General features: G+C 41.9%; 2 protein-coding genes across 2 annotated transcripts; one reads left to right on the forward strand and one right to left on the reverse strand.

Moving 5' to 3' along the window:
- The first annotated feature begins 1,954 nt into the window (after positions 1-1,954).
- On the forward strand, positions 1,955-15,265 carry irf9 (interferon regulatory factor 9). Its single transcript, XM_047349259.1, has 10 exons — positions 1,955-2,105; positions 2,409-2,483; positions 4,065-4,187; positions 4,744-4,921; positions 10,580-10,713; positions 10,804-10,870; positions 11,733-11,792; positions 11,885-12,274; positions 12,493-12,608; positions 13,138-15,265. The coding sequence occupies exons 2-10, from the start codon at positions 2,427-2,429 to the stop codon at positions 13,303-13,305; spliced, it is 1,293 nt and encodes a 430-aa protein (XP_047205215.1). The 5' UTR covers positions 1,955-2,105; positions 2,409-2,426; the 3' UTR covers positions 13,306-15,265.
- On the reverse strand, positions 15,109-18,209 carry emc9 (ER membrane protein complex subunit 9). The gene is made up of 6 exons (XM_047349260.1): positions 17,954-18,209; positions 17,652-17,854; positions 16,786-16,862; positions 16,616-16,685; positions 16,413-16,507; positions 15,109-15,532 (listed from the first exon to the last, which is right to left on the reverse strand). The coding sequence occupies exons 2-6, from the start codon at positions 17,844-17,846 to the stop codon at positions 15,352-15,354; spliced, it is 618 nt and encodes a 205-aa protein (XP_047205216.1). The 5' UTR covers positions 17,847-17,854; positions 17,954-18,209; the 3' UTR covers positions 15,109-15,351.
- Between the last annotated feature and the right edge of the window lie 407 nt (positions 18,210-18,616).

The following is an 18,616-nucleotide window of genomic DNA, read 5'->3' on the forward strand; positions in this document are numbered from 1 at the left end:
ACCTCAATCGAATAAGCAGGCTGCTTAATATAGCAATATGTATTTATTTATATGACCTTTATTTAATTAAAAACCTCATCAAAATGGGCCTGCTGCTGAGAATATTGCAGAATTTTACTGCAGAAATAATTTTCTGGATCATCAAGAACTTCAAGTTGAAGTGTCAACTTATGTCTAGGATAATGTTGCAGAGCAGGGCAGAACTTGCTCAGCATTGACTACAGGTGGGTGTAGGTGCATTTGAAGCCACCTCTGTCCAGGAAAGCATCAAGGACAAACTGAAATCCTACAGGAAGTATGAGGAGAAAAATAATCCTGATTGGGACATCTGGTGAAGAAACGCTGAGAGTTCTCCAGGCTCCTGTGTGGTGCCAGCAGTGAAGTTGGCCCAGTATATAACACCCATCCCAGGGAACCAAGATACACAAAACCTTTCAGATGTTTTCTATTATTATTTATAATAAAAACTGTCGCCTCTGTAAAGGGTTTTATGCATACAAAACATTGCATCACCTGCTATGAAGTTATCAACAGGTGTTCCACAAGGATCTATCCTTGGACCTTTGTTATTAACAGTTTATATTTGCGGTTTTCCTTCTTTAAGTCTTAACTGGAATATTCAAATGTATGCAGATGATATTGTAAGTTATATAAATAGAAACAATATGACACTGGTGGTAAACTACCAAAGTTGATGAGTAATATTACAGCATGATTTGAGAACTTACAACTGACAACAAAGGTCAGATAATAAAAAGGAGTTGGAAATACCGAAACCAACAAACTTCAACTTCAAACACCAAGATAAGAGTGGGTCTCCATCAGTCATAATGTATTCCAAAAGTAAATATCCAGAATGTCAAAAAAACATTATGAAGGACTGTCAACATGGAAACTATCATCTGTTTGCATATACTTCATTTATTTATTTATTTAAAAAAGCCTCAGAAGCATGCATTTTATTTATTTTGGTCGTACAGGTACATTAAAATTTAATATATACACTTAAATAGAATCCTGTTCATCGAAGCAATCACAAGTTGTGCACATGCAAAATCGCAAATCTTCTGCAATGAAGCAGGTGTTCTACAGGTGTTCTAAAAAATATTCTATCATTGGGCCATTGGCGTTTAGACTTTATATCAAGGGTCTTCCGTCAGTAAGTTCTATGCCGTTCATATGTATGCAAATTACATTGTAGTTGATATTCATGGTACCAGTATGGCACAGGTTGTTCATGAACTGTTTATGTTGAAGCATTGGTGGATTAGTATTGCTTGCAATTTATAACAAAAATCAAAGCCTGTGATCAGTTCTCAAAAACCAAACTGTGGTCAAGTTCATTGACAAAGAAGACAAGAATGGGGCTCCATCACTAAGGTTGGTACTGTCATATCCAATACATTTGAATATTATTGAAAAGTTCACTTCTTTCACTAACTCAGTTCACTAAATGAAAAACATTATATAGATTACACAGACCGATGTTTTCAAGCCTTTATTTCTAGTAATTATGACGATTTTCCGCTTACATCTAATAAAAACGCAACATTTGAGATTAGAATAATACCTGCATAAATGTTGACATTTTTGGACAAACGAGCCTCATTTGAACGCATTCTCCAATTTATTGAACATGTAGAGAAAAAACAGCAGACACCATAAAGAAGGATGAACCCCGAAAATATTTACTATTCACATAAATTTGCTGTATTTGCTATCAAAAATCCCAGAAACGTGAAATGTGTTTATTTTTGCCACAAATGTAAAATAAAACTTTATAGCGTGGATAACTAGATATATTTATTTAGTTATGAGCTAAAGCAACACGTGAACATATATTAAAACATGTTACAGTTACATTCGAGATAATAAAATAGATTTTCTTTGGTCGTTTCGTTGTATTTTTGACATTTCTCACCATGTAAACCGAGGGATCTTTCTCCGTGTCCGCTGTCGCCCCCTGGCGGCCTGGACGCCGGCTGTTTCTGCAAAGTCACGTGATTTCGAGGAAACGGGGCGGCTGAGTTGAGAGGAGCGCTGAGTCGCTGAGCCGCTGATCGGTCGCTCAGTCCGCAGAGCGCCGCTGACGAAACACAACCACGGTAAACGAAACTTAAACCTACTTCCTCCATTTTTACACATTAGCTTCTATTTCTGACTTATTTATAAAGTTCTCAGAACCGCAGCGGAGGGTCCCTTCTCATATTCTTTACTTCCAAAACCTGGTTCTGTTTAAAACTTGTATGATTTAAGGGAAACAGCTCATTCCTGTCTGTGAAGTCTGCTCTCTTTATCTTTCATTGTTTGTTTGCAGTCTGGTGTTTCAAAAGTCTGTATATTAGTCCGGATATTAGGTTATGACATGAATGTATTAATTATTATTTTACTTTGTTTACATATTTCAGTCGTTTTTAACGGGAGTCATGGCAGCAGGAAGGATGAGATCCACCCGCAGACTTCGATCCTGGATAGTCGAGCAGGTGTGTGTTAAATTGTGTTTGTTTCCCTTTTGAGGAAAAGGGAAGGGAGGGAGAAGCAAATAGAGAAAAAGTCACATTAACTGTGCATGTTTTTCAGGGCAATAAAAATGTCAACCGGAAGTCTAGTCTTGATTTGCACAAGAAAGCTAATTGTACCAAAGTAGACGAGCATTTATCACACTCAGCATCCTGCCTTTAAGTTCTAATGTTAAATTATTAAAACAAACTTGAACTAAACTGCCAGCCTGCTGAAACTATGATGCATTTATGTGGCCTACATGTCCTTTAAACCAGCAACTCATCCATTCCAGAAACTAGCTCGGATGTGTTTATTTGGGGCAACGGTTCTATTCTAACGCCCATTTGTCTCGATCTAGATTAGAGCTGTAGTTGATGAATTTAGAGGTCCTCCTACTTCTTGTATACAATTTGTGTGACGCAACAGCACCACTGACAGCGAAATAGTCCCACAGCATGATGCTGCCACCGCCACCACCATGCTTTACAGATAAAAGTCTCAACATGTCTCTTCCACACATCCTTCTTGTCATTTTCTCCAAGTAGCTCAAAGCTTTATCTCGTTGTCCAACTGCGAGCCGATAAACCTGTAACAAAACTGCATAAAAACAACCCATTGAACAATATTATACGGTTCTGAGCAGAGTTCATAAAATGTTCTCTGGGTTCGGTTCAGAACTTGGGAAAGGCCATTCCATCTACTCTAAAACCAGTTTTAATCTGTGCAGTGAAACAGTCCCACAGCATGACGCTGCCACTATCATCTGAAAGCCTCATCTTGACTCCTCCAATCATTTTTCTTTTCATTGTGACCAAACAGCTCAGTTATTGTCTCATCTGACCTTAATTGGTTGGGGTCCTGTCAGTCCATGGTGATGTAAACTGGTTTCACCCTGGACTGTGACTCTGGTGTTCCAGCAGCTTCTCGTACTCTGTGGGCTTGAGCGTTGGTGGATGCTTGGACGTTCTGTAAAACGGTTACCATTTTACCATCACCTGTGGGTTTGAGGCAGTAGAAATGTGGGGCATAATTAGGTGTTCCAACAAGACAATCCTTCTAAACGCATATCAAACCTGGCCTTGGAAAGGATAATGTGGGTTAACCTGAAGCTGCTGGAGGTCAGCCTCGTTGGAAGAATAATGGATTATACTTCAAAACCTGGTCGGTGCCTAGAAATAGCAGTTTTTGCATGAAATAAAACCATCACAGTTGTGTAATAATTCCAGTTGCGTTTATCGTTATGCCCCATCTGCTTCTGTTTGTTCCATCAAATCAGAGATCGGCTGTTTACGAGAGCAGGCATGTCTCAGCCTGTTGGTTCTAATTTGCCCTAATCTCTTCCAAACCTTTCCAAAGAACCGTGGAGACTGAAGCCAGAGCCACTGAACCTTTAGGAGACAATAGCTCTGTGGGGCAGCAGTTTGGCTTTCCTTGCTGAGCTGTAGAGATTTGTTGCTCAGAACCAGACAGCAGGAGTTTAGTGAAGGACATTTGCTGGTGAAACCCGAGTTGAAAGGTTCCTCTCCTGAAAACCACATTTTCCTATTTGTTGTCTCTCTCAGGTCAGCAGCGGGAAGTATCCCGGTGTCATGTGGGACGACGAGGCCAAAACCATGTTCCGCATTCCCTGGAAGCACGCAGGAAAACACGACTTCCGTCAGGACGAGGATGCCGCCCTCTTCAAGGTCTGAGATACTCAGTTAAGCCTGAGGCCAGTATGAGACTCTCAGGATCTCATCTCCTTTTCTCCAACATGCTTCAACTCAGGTTTTTTATTTAGTGCTGATTCAAAACTAATGTCGCCTGAAAGCACTTTACACTTTAGCTGTAACCCTGTAAGACTTTGACACCGGTATCCCACCAGTTCCGATCCCAGAGGGAATATCTGGAAGCTCTTTACAAAAGTCAAACCACAACATGATGTTTCAGGGGTTTAAATAGGTTTTCCTTCGTCTGGTTTTTATTGTTTATCTGGAAGCTCTTTGTTAAACTAGAACAGCTCATTAATTATTCATGCAACTGTTCTGTCTGGACAAAGATGGAGTTGGATTTAGATGTTTTCCAGATTTGGATACATGTGGAAACACATAGAGCTTGGAAAAATATTTGTGTTTCCAGACTTTATCCCTCCCTCCCTCCATATTGGAACCCTGTTTATAGAGAACAACCAGAACCACATCGGGTTTGTTTTCCATGTTTGTCACAGCTCCATGTATTTACCGTGATGTTGGATTTCTGCAGGCCTGGGCTGAGTTCAAAGGGAAGCTGGCAAGTGGACAGAACAATCCTGCTGCGTGGAAAACGCGGCTGCGGTGCGCACTCAACAAGAGTCCAGAGTTCACGGAGGTGATGGAGCGATCCCAGCTGGACATCTCCGAGCCGTATAAGGTGTACCGTCTCGTCCCCCTCAGCGAGCAGGGTAAGACTCCACACGCCGGTTCCTACCTGATTCAATTCAATTCAGTTTATTTATATAGCGCTAATTCACGACACATGTCGTCTCAAGGAACTTCACAAAGTCAGATTCATACATTCCAATTAAACCTAACCATTGAACAGTTCAGTCAGATTCAGTTATTTATTCAAATTGGATAAAAAGTTTTTCTATTTAAGGAAACCCAGCAGATTTCATCCAGTCAGTGACTTGCAGCATTCACTCCTCCTGGATGAGCATGTAGAGACAGTGGACAATCACTGGTGTTGACTTTGCAGCAATCCCTCATACTGAGCATGCATGTAGCGACAGTGGAGAGGAAAAACTCCCTTTCAACAGGAAGAAACCTCCAGCAGAACCAGAACCAGGCTCAGTGTGAGCGGCAATCTGCCACGACCGACTGGGGGTTTGAGAGAACAGAGCAGAGACAGAAAAAGAACAAAGAAGCTCTGATCCAGGAGTACTTTCTATGGGAAGGAAAAGTAAATGTTAATGGATGTAGCTCCTTTAGTCGTTTCATCTAGAAAGAAAGAACAGATAAACTCTGAGCCAGTTTTCAAGGTTAGAGTCTGAAAGAGAGCACATAGAGTTAGTTACAGTAGAAGCTCAGTCAGTAACCATGTCTAGGAAAGAGAAAGGGTTAAACACTAAAAGACAGGGCCATGTGGATCATCTGTAGAGGGTGAGCATTAAGTTGTTGCCAGCAGAAGCTCGGACGATGCCCCTCTCCAGAAAGGTGTCACAGGTAGACACAGCGTCAGGCCAGGTGTAGCTTCTAGGAAGAGAAAAGAGAGAGAACATAAAGTTAAAAACTGAAATAACAGCAAATAATGCAAAATTGGAAAGTAGTGTGAGAATGTAGCGAAGATGGTGAAAGTGGTCATTATGTCCTCCAGCAGCCTAAGCCTATAGCAGCAGAACTACACAGTTACTTTCAGTTAATTTATTTATATAACACTTATTTACAACAATGTCGTCTCAAGGAACCTCATAAAGGGTCCACTGATGGTCATTGTTATACTAAAAACCACAAGGATTGGGATACCTCTCTCTGTCTGACTGATTATAACCATCGGACAAGAGAAGGGGTCATACAAGTAGCAGAAATGGAGGGTGTGTTTGCACCTCAACCATAACTGAGCCGGTTTAGGCTAAACCTGACTCCACCTTACTCCATCCAACAGGGAGGAAGGCTCCCTCCCTGATAAACTAAGCCACTCTAACTATAAGCTTTATCAAAAAGGAAAGTTTTAAGCCTAGCCTTAAAAGTAGACAAGGGGTCTGCCTCACGGACTAAAACTGGGAGCTGGTTCCAAAGGAGAGGAGCCTGATTAAAACTTATTTACCGCCTGAAGTAAAAAACTGATTTCCTGATGAGAAAGTGGCCAAATTGAAGGATTAGTAGCAAAGATTTCCCTCCAATTTACAACCTTTAGTAGCTTTAACTCTCAGTAGTTGTTTTCACCCTGACATGATCCATCTTTCACAACCAACACCGTATTTCATTGATATGGACGTCTGGACTTTGACTGGGCTGTTGCGACACGATTCTCTCCTGTTAATGACCCAGTTTGGGCCAAGCTTCAACTGTCACGTAGATGGTCTCGTATTTGACTCTAGAATGCTTTGGTAGACGGAGGAGTGCACGGCAAACCCATACCATCACTCCTCCACCACCATGCTTGACAGTTAGGATGAGGTGTTTTATGCTGATATGCTGGGTTTTCTCCAAACATGAATCTACATTATGGGCAAACATCTTTACTTTGGTCTCATCTGTCCAAATTGCTCCAGGATTCGGATGCAGCTTTGGGTCCTGCTGCCATATTTTCACTTCCAAATAAGCCGTACTTGTTCAGTCTGTTTCTAACTGTTCTGTCATGACCTTTAACATTTAACATGCTGGAATATGCTTTTGCCCCTGATATGAATAACTTCTCAGAAGGCTTGGTGGAAAGAAAAAAAAAAAAGCAACAAAAGTTTCACTGTTACTGTGAAGAAAGAGCAGAACTTTTTCAGCACCAGCTGATCTCCGAGGAGGGTGTCTGGAGTTCATCCAGCTATGTTAGTCCTGGTGGTGCTCCAGATAACGTGGAGCTGCTGCTTCTGCAGATCAGACCAGTGAACGTTATCACACAGCCAGGCTGCAGCTGAGCAGATACTGAGGCCTTTAGGGTGTGGGCCTGGAAACCCCGCGTGATTGGCCTGATGTTTCCACTATGCTTTGCTGGTGCCAAAGTGGCTTTAGGTGTTTAGACAAGAAAAAAAAAAAATGTTTTTAAAAAGTTGAAATAATTTTAAGTGACTGATGTGAACATTTAGTATCAAATGAATCAAGAGGAAATGTAACTGATGCAGTTTTAAATATACATTTAAAATGTTTTTACTGAGTGTCTAGAAATATTATTTTTCCAGTTTACTTCCTGTTTTCCTACAGAGAGCCTCTCTTCAAAATGGGAAAAAGTGTATAATTCAAATAATGCACATGAGTGTTGATTTTCATAAGTTAGGAAAAAGTCACCACCGGTCTAAACTGTCAGCAGTCAGAGCAATAATTAAACCGTTCAGATGAACTGAGCTGGACGGGGAGCCGTGTGATGAGACTATCAATATTATCATCTTCTTTTAGCATAAGATGCTTTATTATTGGTCTCTAGCCAAGACCTACAGCATGCGCTGTGGCGGTTCGCAGCCGAGTGTGAAGCGGCTGGGATGAAGATCAGCTCCTCCAAGTCCGAGGCCATGGTACTCGACCGGAAAAGGGTGGCTTGTCCTCTTCAGGTTGGAGGGGAGTTCCTGCCTCAAGTGGAGGAGTTTAAGTATCTCGGGGTCTTGTTCACGAGTGAGGGAAGAATGGAGCGGGAGATCGACAGACGGATCGGTGCGGCTGCCACAGTAATGGGGGCGCTGTGCCGGTCCATTGTGGTGAAGAGAGAGCTGAGCCGAAAAGCGAAGCTCTCGATTTACCAGTCGGTCTACTTTCCTACCCTCACATATGGCCATGAACTTTGGGTCATGACCGAAAGAACGAGATCACGGATACAAGCGGCTGAAATGAGCTTCCTCCGTAGGGTGGCCGGGCTCTCCCTTAGAGATAGGGTGAGGAGCTCGGCCATCCGGGAGGGGCTCGGAGTAGAGCCGCTGCTCCTCCACATCGAGAGGAGCCAGTTGAGGTGGCTCGGGCATCTATACCGGATGCCTCCTGGACGCCTTCCTCGGGAGGTGTTCCAGGCACGTCCCACCGGGAGGAGGCCCAGGGGACGGCCCAGGATACGCTGGAGGGACTATGTCTCTCGGCTGGCCTGGGAACGCCTTGGGCTCCCCCTGGAGGAGCTGGAGGAGGTGTCTGGGGAGAGGGACGTCTGGGCGTCTCTGCTGAGTCTGCTGCCCCCGCGACCCGGTCCTGGATAAGCGGAAGACGACGAACGAACGAACGAACGATGCTTTATTATTAAGACACTCTTAACAATAAAGCATCTTAATAATAAGATGCTTTATTATTAAGAGTGTCTTGGGACCAATTTCTACCAGTAAACTTGGAAGGATTATTAATTATTATTACTCCCAAGGATTATAAGTGTCATTTGATTAGTTTTTCTGTGTTTATTATTGTATTGTAATTGTTCTTCCTCATGTACAGCGCTTTGAATGTCTTGTTACTGAAAATCGCCGTATAAATAAACGTACCTTAGCTTACCGTGTGCAGCGCAGCCGATGAACAGGGAGAGGATTAGAAATCTCTAAAGCTCAGTTAGAAAACTGCAGCAACAAGTGACAACAAAAAGTCTCCATGACAACCATTAAACAACATGAAAATGCCCGTCAGTTGTCTGGGAGGCATGATGGGAAAAAGCCTTTTCTGTCCTACCACCACAAACGTAAACATGGGAGGTTTGTTGTTTGGTCAGATGAGACGGAGCTTTTCAGCAACAAACCTTCCAGGTGTGACTGGTGTGAAACAAAGGATGAGTGGGTGGGAAAGCACCTTCCTGCCATGTTGAAGTACAGCGGAGGATCAGTGGTGCTGTGGGCTTGTTTCTCACCTACAAGTCCCCGGAAGCCATGTCGATTCTAGCAGAGACCTTAAAATGACCCATCATTGGACCTTTCAGCAGGATCTGGCCAAATCAACCCTGAAATGCTTCACCATTCCTTTTTTCTGACCTCAACCCAGTAGAAAACATTTGAGCTGACCTGAAGAGAAGACAACCCAGGACTCTGGACCAGTTATTGAGCTTGTGCAAATAGAAAGTCAAAGGTCTCTCAAAGAAAGGCTGAAAACATTTTGTAAAATGAGGAAGTTTAAAGCAGTTAAACAGATACTGATGACAGCAGCAGTGTAAATTAAACACTCCCAAATGTTTCTGAAAAATTCTAAGTTGTCTTTGTTCAGAAGGTGGTGTAACATTAGTGACTCTAAAAGGGTTTTGTTTGGCTGGGCTGAGGGCATCATAAAGGCTGCAGACACCGGGCCTAGAATCCAACTCCTCCTGTGTCACTTTGAACATGAAATATATCATAAGTTATGAGATAGATAAAAAGCATTTATTACATCAGCTGTAAAGCAGCTGGTCGTATCACAATAAAAAAAACCAAAAACATCCAGTTTTAAAGTAAATGTTAGCCTTAATGTTGGCTGTGCGCTCTCCTTTATGTAACCATTACAGTTTGGCTGCAGGCTGGGATCATTTATGTTATGATTTCAGATTCTAGTTTGTTTAGATTTTATTATGGCAACCAAACGTGTATATTTACATATCAATAGATGGGAACGGTATGTAAAGCAACGCCCTCTGCATTTGTTTATTGTTTTCTCCTTCACTTCTGACAAGGAAGGTCCTCAATTTAAAGCCTCGAGTTACTTTCATTTTTATTTTTGACTTTGAGTTTTTCTTTATTTTCAAGCAGACTTTTAGACGTTCTGGGTGGATTTTGTTTTTATTTATTTCAAAGCTGTGACTGTTTCCAGGGTTCCTGTGCAGTCAGGGAAGGATGAAATATGATTTCAGTTATTTTCAGCTCTGGATAAAAAGGAAAAAAGAAAGTAGAGTGTGGAAAAAATATTAACATTTCATTTATTTTATTTGTCATTGTCAATCTTCCTAGTGTTTTTCCTTTGTGTCATTCACAGTGTTATCTTTTTCATTTTCCTTTTTCTGATGTCCTTGTTTCTCCTTTCTACTGTCCTTCCTTATGTATTGTTTTCAAAATGTCCTTGTCTCCTTCCTCTTTTATTTCCTTTTTTCCTACTGTCATTTTTCCCTTGTGCTCTTCCCTTTTTCTTCTAGGGTCCTTCCTACTGTCCTGACTTGTCTTGTTTTCCTAATGTTCTTCCTTGTCTCCTTCCTTCCTAGTTTTGTTTTCCCCTAGGGTCAATCTTAGTATCCTTTTCCCATCCTTCCTTGTGTCTCCTTCTATCTTTTGTAGTATCCTTTTTTCCTTGTGTCCTTCCTTATTTCCTTTTTTCTTGGTGACTTTTTTCCTCGCTTTCCTTCTTGTGTCGCCTTCCTTCCTTTCTAGTGTCTCATTTTCTAGTGTCCTTCCTTCCCTCTTGGAGGGAAAATAAAGTGACCTGACGGCTGGATTGGAGTTTTACTGAACGTTAAATGAAATGTCCTGACCTTCCTCCCTCTGTGTGTTCAGGTGTGTTGATCCCTGAGACAAAGATCAAAGAAAAAAGCAGCAAGAAGCTAAAGAGGAGGAGCAGCGACTCGGACAGCAACATCACTCGGGTCAAACGGATCAAGACAGAAGAGGTGACCTCTCAGTTGATGAAGGTAAACTGATGTGACGTCTTGAGTTAGATGTTTCCTCCAGCTGCTTCTCAGAGTTTAGGTGAATGAGAGACAATCTTTTGTGATTCACAGCCTGAGGACGAAGATCTGCTGCAGGACAATGAGCCTGTCCAGTCAGATGGACCCTCCCAGTGCACCAGTGAGTTCCTACTCTTCATAATGAGCCTCCTGACATGTTGAACCCACTGAAATGGATCTCAGTTCGTTTAAATCACCTTTTTTACACATTAAAGGACCTGCTTCCGCATCTTCATTCATGACAAAAAAAGAATACTATATACAAACATGCAAAGCACGAAGAGGTGATTTTATATGTATATAGATAAAACTGACAGTACCACGGGCAGACAAACAGCCCCACAGGATGATGCTGCCACCACCATCCATCATGCTTGTCAGCCTCACCTGAACTCCTCCAATCATGCTTCTCACCATTATGGACAAACACACACATTTTGGCTTTGCCGTCCATCTGCGTGGGAAAACAATCCTGCAACAGAACCACCTAAAGCCACTGAAACAGAACATATTTGTAGGCTGTTCCAGAAGCTACATGTTAGCCTGCTTCATCCGCTCCCAAACCAGTTCTGACTTGATCCAACTGGACCAGCCCTGCTGTGTCAACGTTTCAACCAGCTAGCTGTTGATTTGAGGGGCCGCTGAGGAAGTTGGAGGTATTTGTCCACAGCGCTCCAGAACGACTGGCTGCAATGCAGCCCCCCACACCATGATGCAGCCACCACCATGCTTGACAATTAGTCAAGACACTGATGCCCAAGAGATTAATCTTATATTTTGTTTCTTTGATGTTTTATTTGTTTTTTAATAAAGCTATGCAGAACAGTCAGAAGAAGGAATATCACAGAAAAGTATTTTATCATATCTTATGGGATTGCTTAGTATAAGCAATATTTCAGGAAAACCTCGAAGCATTTCGTTATTTTTTTTTTCTGCTTAACGACCTGCTATTTCTTCTTCTATCCTCACCTTCCTTTCTGCAGCTGTGGATGAGATCAGGTTAGATGTTCGGATCGAGGAGACCGTCACCACTAACACGGAAGGTAAGGAACGTTTCCAGCGAGTTCAGCAGACGAGAAATGTTGGTTTCTCCATTAAACCTGGAGGTTTAATTCCACCGCTGTGTTTCCAACAGACGGGGACTCCTTCAGCGTGGCGGTTCATTATTTGGGTCAGGAAGTGCTTAAACGTCAAATCTGCGGGCCCGATGTTCGCATTATGTACATGCCTTCCTCCTCCATGCCTCCGACTCCAGCCGCCCTAAACGTTCGGTTCCCTCGCATCCTGCTGCCGGAGCCGCCGCCCACACTGCCGGCCGGTGGGGAGCTGCAGGCACTCTTCACCCTGCTTCCGTTCATGGAGAAGGGAATCGTGCTGACGTCCACGCTGCAGGGGGTTTATGGCAGGAGGTTCTGCCAGGGCCGGATCTTCTGGACGGGGCCACACACGACTACGCCAGGCCTTCACAGGATGGAGAGGAACATGGAGCCGGTGCTGCTATTCAGCAAAGACATCTTCAAGCAACGTGAGTAGAGCCGGGGAAAACCGGAGAAAACGGTTAATTTAGCTGCAGAGACTTCGAGGTTCCATGAAGTCTAAAATGTTGATAGAAAAATGTGAAAGAGCCTTTTTTAAAGAACATTTAAATCTCTGCTTTTAACTCATTCTTGAGACAGAACTAAAGAACCTCATTATCACATAAAAATGAAAGCGTAACCCAGTTTCTGTGTGGTGTTTCATCAGAACTGGACCATTTTCAGGCCAACGGTGGCGAGCGTCCTAAGTGCAGCTTCACTCTGTGTTTTGGAGAGGAGTTCAGGAACACCGAAGATCCGTCCCAGAAACTGATCATAGCTCAGGTAACCAATCGGACCGGGCCAGTAATAGGCTCTCCAAACACACTTGCAGTCACATTAAAGCCAGATTAAAACAGATAATGTTCTGATCCATTAGCTTTTTACGGTTTTAAAAGATTTGTCATCAAGTTATTCCTTAAGAGAAGGAAATTTAAATCCAGAGCTTTAAAATCGAACAGATATTTTTTTACAGCGCAAAGAGCTAAATCTGTGTTGCTAATATCTACTTCCATTTTGTTGCTTATTATCCAAACTTCCTGCTATATTTGTTCCAGTTATTGAATATTATGTTCAGTGCTGTGCCATGGTTTAGCATTAAATTCATGCTTCAGTTAGATCTAATAAAATACGACTATAGATGTTTCTACAATTCAAACCCACAAATTACCTTTTTATGTGGTTTTCCACTTGGAAGCCTAAAAATGTTAATACAAAACATTCTTGCAGAAGAACTGATAAGTCGTGTTTTAATCCCCATGTGCAAACCAGGTGAAAAGGGCCTGAAAAGGTAACCTGTACCTCCTCTCTGCAGATCTCCCTCCCGTGGGCGGAGCAGCAGGTGGAGAACGTCCTGTCCATCTTCAACACCATCTCAGTCTTCCAGACGTTGGCCAGCCAGTCCCCACTGGGCGAAATCACCCTGAACCTCATCACGGTGCCGTCGCAGTCCTCCGATCTGGCCGTCTGTCCATCCCCCTGAGAGCTTCAGAGAAGTTTCCCTCCAAAAGACTCCCAAACATTCCCAGCGACACTGAAACATGAGTTCAGCGCTGCAGCTTCTACACAGGATGATGCTTAACAAGGATTTCTTCACCCTGTGCTGAAGGTGACTCCACAGAAACAGACTTTAAAGCATTTGAAGAAAAATCTGTTCAACTCGGGAGATGAAGCCTGGAGTAGGATATCAGATACTTTCTGGGATGCACCTTATTACCCTGCCAGGATCGGTGCATTATAAACACTACAGGAAAAACTGTAAATAGTTCCTCTTTATATTAGTTTAGCACTTTTATTGTGGTGTTCCTCAAACACTTTTTAAAAGACCAAAAAAGTTAAACTGCTGTTAAAAACTAGCATGTGTATCGTACTGTACTCCAATCACACTCATAGAAACTACCAGTGTAAATGAACAGCCTTTAAGTGGTTTCAGTGGTTTTATGGACTTGTTACTGTTCTGTTCGGATCAAGTGCGAAAGGAACAGTTTTAAAGTTTTTGTTTCAAACACAAAAACTCGTTTTACTATCAAGAGTTTTTAGTTAGAAATCAAACACTTTTTACTGTGTTGCTACAGTTTTTCATTTCATAATTCCTCATTTTTCCCACACTCAGGATTATTTAACCAATTTTGAGACGTCATACAATTAACAAACCGACATAGGGAATAAATTACTTTTCATAGACAGACCTGTAACATTTCAGACAAAAAGAAATTTAAACAGAATCTGATGCAAGCAAGGCAGAATGAGGCCAAATCATTTTAATAAGTATTTGTCTGTCAGTTGTATTGTTTTTGTCTCATTTGAAGGTAAAACTGTTGTTTTAGTAATAGAAATATATATTTTATTTTAATAAAGTTCTATCTTTAGTAAATTATTTTCTAAGAACGTTTACACACATTTTATTTGAAAGGATTTTTCCCGGCTGGATGTCATGCTATGATGCCGTGTTTAGAGCATCTGTTAGAGAGAGAAAACCAGTTTTGAACCGTTTGATTTGAAGCATTTCTCTCTCGCAAAAAGGGAAGAAAAAAATAATGTAGCCCCAGCTTTGTTTTCATGTTTCATGGTTGAAAAGAGAAACGAAAACGCAAAACGTTTTCCAGACAGCGTGCTGCAGGCAGCACTGTCTTCCATCCACAACGTTTTAAAAGTGAAACTGACAGGAAAGAAAAATGATCAAATGGGAATGTGGGAAAAGTCTGGAATGGTGAAATGGAAAATATGCAAGGCATTCTGGGTACAACCCATGTCTGATGTTGGTGTAAAATGTAAATACAGGAATGTTGCACTAAAGCTTAGATTTAGCTTGATAGACTTTAATTCATTTAAAGGTTTGCCGCAGAGTTCATATAAATTATCAGTTAAACTCAGAAGCAGATTTCATTTTATTTGAGGTAAGAAAAGGCTGCAGAAAAAAAGTAATCTCTTAAAATTTATTGCATTATTCACAAAAGCAGCGTAATCTCTGGATTTAAACAAGGTTGAACTCCTTATAAGCTATGAGCTCAGTTTAAATCTATTGGATATTTAAAACAGGAAAAGTTAAGGTTTGCTGAGCTTAAACTGTTGTCACTAATATATTAAACAACAGAAGAAGAGGGTGGAGTTGATAATAATGAAGAATATTCTGCTCAGGTGTTAACTTGAAGGTTAAATGTTTCCCATCAAGCAATTATGACTAAATTAAACAAATGAAAAACTTCCGACCATCAATATTCCCACAGGGATAATTTGCCACACTAGAAGAAAAAATAAGGAACCAGAAATAAAGACAGGAAGGTGATTGATGGTGTTAAAATGATTTTAATGTGGATTTGTTGTTATAAAACATCAGTTTTACACGATGAGGTGTGGGGGAAGGTTAGATCTACCACGATGTAAATACATCATTGATGCATGTTTGTTCTGTTGGAGAAACAAAAATAAAACTTGTTCCTGGACTCTGTTGGGTGTGGGTTTGTGTCAGACTGCGACCGTGTCGGGGAGCAACCGAAACGAGTTTGGGTTCAAACTGCTGCTCCTCAGCTCAGATGTTGCCGTTGGCCGGCGACGAGAGCTCTGCTATCTTGGTGTTGAGCGTCCGGTTGGTCCAGTCCTTCGTGATGTCGTCCAAGTGGCCGTCAAAGTCCACCAAGAGAGCGTGGTCGCCCGACTCAAGCATCTGGTCGGCTATGGCCCGCGTCTCCTCCCACTGCCGCAGCATGACCCTGAACAGGAAGTGACACGAGTCAGCAGGAGGGCGCAGCAGAATTAACAGGAAGCTGTGGCATTTAAAAAACACTTTAATACAAACTAATTTGCCAATTGATGAACTTGATAAACAATTTTGATGTTTCAAATGAGTTTCTGTGGTTGAAACTGACTCATATCTTATGACTTTCTGTCTGCTGACCTTTAATCATTGTTTTAACTGACTGCCAGACACTCTGGTAACTGCTTGTAACATCCCTTACCTAATGATGCTCTCACTTATGCCCTCTGCTGGCCATTCTAGAGGAGTCAGCTCTTTGCAAACCAGTATTTTTCCATTCCCTTCACTGGTTCACACGGGGACAAAATTACATATGAATCTATTCTTTTCCTGGTGGTCGATGAATTCATGTTCCAGTTAAATTAAAAATCACCGCAGCTTCCTGGACACTCAAACCACTTCATTTATTTTTTGCATTTCAGCTTGTGCGAGTTCCACCAGAAACGATTTAAAAGAAATCTGCTTCTTGTTATTTATTGATTGATTGATTGATAATGGATGAACTGGCCAAAGAAACCAGGCTGGACATATATCCCACAAACATGGACAAAGACACTCCTGATCTCAAACGTCATTTTATCTCGGGTCTTATAACCTACAGTTTTTTCATCAGAGATCTTATCAGTCAGATTGGCTGCCAATAACTGATCAGCATCTGATTTAAACTCTCCCTGGTGCCCTGCACAGGACCTTCCAAGTTGAGACGTTATTTAAACCTAACCCGACTAGTTTTATTGTTCATAAAGCTCATTCTGACCCCGACTCCTGCACTCGGTTACATACTGGATTTGACACGGGTTCAGACGTGACCTCACCCCCCGCCACTCAGTTCTTACGTGTGCTTGTCTTTCAGAACCCATTTTGAATCTTTGCGCTCGTACATGACGATCGGAGGAACCCGATAATCTGGAGACATCTTACTGCCATCGAGCTGCAAGGAGAAACAGAAACACATTTAGTGCATTAAGACCTTAACCTTCCAGCCCATAAACATCAACAAACAAGTGGCAGACTTTTTAATCTCTTCATTAATTCTTACCATTAACAAGACTGCATTTTCAAACTGCTCAGCGATCTTATCGGCTATCTTCAGAGCACAGGGCGTCGGGCTGCAGACAAAGATCAATACTGAAAACAATGAATTCTGGATCAGGAACCATTTCAGGGTCGGCTTCAATCATGGAGAGGCTTTGCCTTTGGGAAACTCACCTGCAGTCTGACGCGCAGGCGTTGGCTTGGTAGTACCCAACTATCCTCTGCTGAGTCTGAGAGCACCAAACATCCACCTGGTGAAGAAGACGAGGCAATTAAAACGGGTAGTTCAGTCAATTTAAACAGGATTTTCCCAAGCTGGGAGCAGTGATGCTTTTTACTTCCATTTTTATTCAATGAGCGGTGCTGATGCTGATCTTTCTGCAGTATGGAGACTCATCTCTAGGAACAAGATGTGTTGAATTAAAAGGCGAATTTTGTGTTAAAATTTGGAACAAAATAAATGTTGTTAATTTGTCTTGTTATAATTGGAGGAGGGACCTGAAGGCATCATTTCACCCAATGCGGAGTTTAATTTATCACAAAACCACTACAAGAATAGAGCCACATCCAGCCACAGTTCATACCTTCTTAATCTCCCCCAAACTCCTGAGTGGGGAGATTAACAAGCGCAGCTTGTTGGGTGCATGTTTTTCTACCACACTTTTTCCTTCCAATCAACTTTCCATTATTGTGCTTGGAGCATTCTCTGAACACCTATCCTGAGCAACGATGTGTGGTCTTTCCTGTGACTGCGTGAACCATAAAATGATGTTTTAGTACTGAGTTTCTCACTTTTTTAAAATATATTGTTGAAATAAATTAGGCTCATAATGATATTCTAACATGTGTATAAAAAAAAAAAAAAAAAGAAAAATCACCCAATAGTATTTTGCTTTTGATTACTTCAAAATAAAGTAACTTATTTTAAACATACATCTGGAAGAACTGGGCCAGGAGTTAGTTACAGACAGCAACAATGTAGTGGCACAGAAAACAAAGGAAATCAGTGCGTCATATTCCGAGGAGACCAAACTCCACACCTGCGTGAGAGCCAGCTGCGTGATGGGAGTCAGAGACAGGTGAGAGTGAAGCAGCGGCACGCAGTCAGTCACGCAAACAGCGCCACCTGCCGGGCTTGAAGACAGCAGCAGTCCGTTGACGCTGCAGCGAGGAAACAGACAGGAGTGCAGGTACATCTTCACATAAGCCAGGCAGGAGAGCTCCACCTCACCCATGGTGATCACTGCGCAGGTGCAGGGAGGACAGAAAGACGTTGAAACATCAGAGGAGGACTACAGTAACACAAACACAAATCTTTCCTTAAGAGCAGCGCCATATTTACCCAGAAACGCCCCGGTTTGGCTTTGCGTTTGACAGCCAGATGATTGTCCTGTAATGTCCTGTGGTTAGCATACAAGCTAAGCCAAGCTCTACCTTAATTTAGTGTAAGAAACTACAACTCCGAGATAAGCTATCAATACGCAAATAACTACTTAAATAGATGAAAAACCAACAAATAAATTGTTTTCTTATTTCGACCGAGGTCTGCTATTTAGCTACCAGTCTCCCAAATGAACAGCAGTTTTTGGTCCCTCCCACAGAAAGCATATGTATCGCTCTAATTGGCTTAGATCTCAGCTTCTCTCATTTGATTGGTGCAAAGCGTTCCTCTCTGTTTTCAGCCTTAGTGGTATGTTTACAAATCACAGCAGTGGGCGCCCCCTAATGGATAGGACGAAAACATTTGAAATAATAATTTTTGCAAACATTAACTTAACATGCACTTGAGTACAATGCTTTACTGTGAGCACAAATATTAAAGATAAACAAACTATAAAGTATACACATCGTTGGTGGTTATGAACTATTCTTTGGTGGTATGGCTTCAGTTCCACTGTTCAGCGCACTCTAATGTACCATCTTGTTTAGGAAATATTTGAGATCTCAGAAGAAAACATATTGTTTGAGTCTTATATCTGGACTTAAATGCACAATTCCCAAAAGG

The sequence above is a fragment of the Girardinichthys multiradiatus genome, chromosome 21, assembly GCF_021462225.1.
Source record: "Girardinichthys multiradiatus isolate DD_20200921_A chromosome 21, DD_fGirMul_XY1, whole genome shotgun sequence".
In the NCBI taxonomy this organism is placed as follows: Eukaryota; Metazoa; Chordata; class Actinopteri; order Cyprinodontiformes; family Goodeidae; genus Girardinichthys; species Girardinichthys multiradiatus.

Excerpts from the sequence above, each read along its gene's own strand:
- irf9 (XM_047349259.1), top strand. The coding sequence starts at position 2,427 with ATGGCAGCAGGAAGGATGAGATCCACCCGCAGACTTCGATCCTGGATA. Across the intron at positions 2,484-4,064 it reads GATCCTGGATAGTCGAGCAG|GTCAGCAGCGGGAAGTATCC; the intron begins GTGTGTGTTAAA and ends TGTCTCTCTCAG. Across the intron at positions 4,922-10,579 it reads CGTCCCCCTCAGCGAGCAGG|GTGTGTTGATCCCTGAGACA; the intron begins GTAAGACTCCAC and ends CTGTGTGTTCAG.
- emc9 (XM_047349260.1), bottom strand. The coding sequence starts at position 17,846 with ATGGGTGAGGTGGAGCTCTCCTGCCTGGCTTATGTGAAGATGTACCTG. Across the intron at positions 16,686-16,785 it reads GCCTGCGCGTCAGACTGCAG|CCCGACGCCCTGTGCTCTGA; the intron begins GTGAGTTTCCCA and ends CTTTGTCTGCAG. Across the intron at positions 15,533-16,412 it reads GTTCTGAAAGACAAGCACAC|GGTCATGCTGCGGCAGTGGG; the intron begins GTAAGAACTGAG and ends CTTCCTGTTCAG.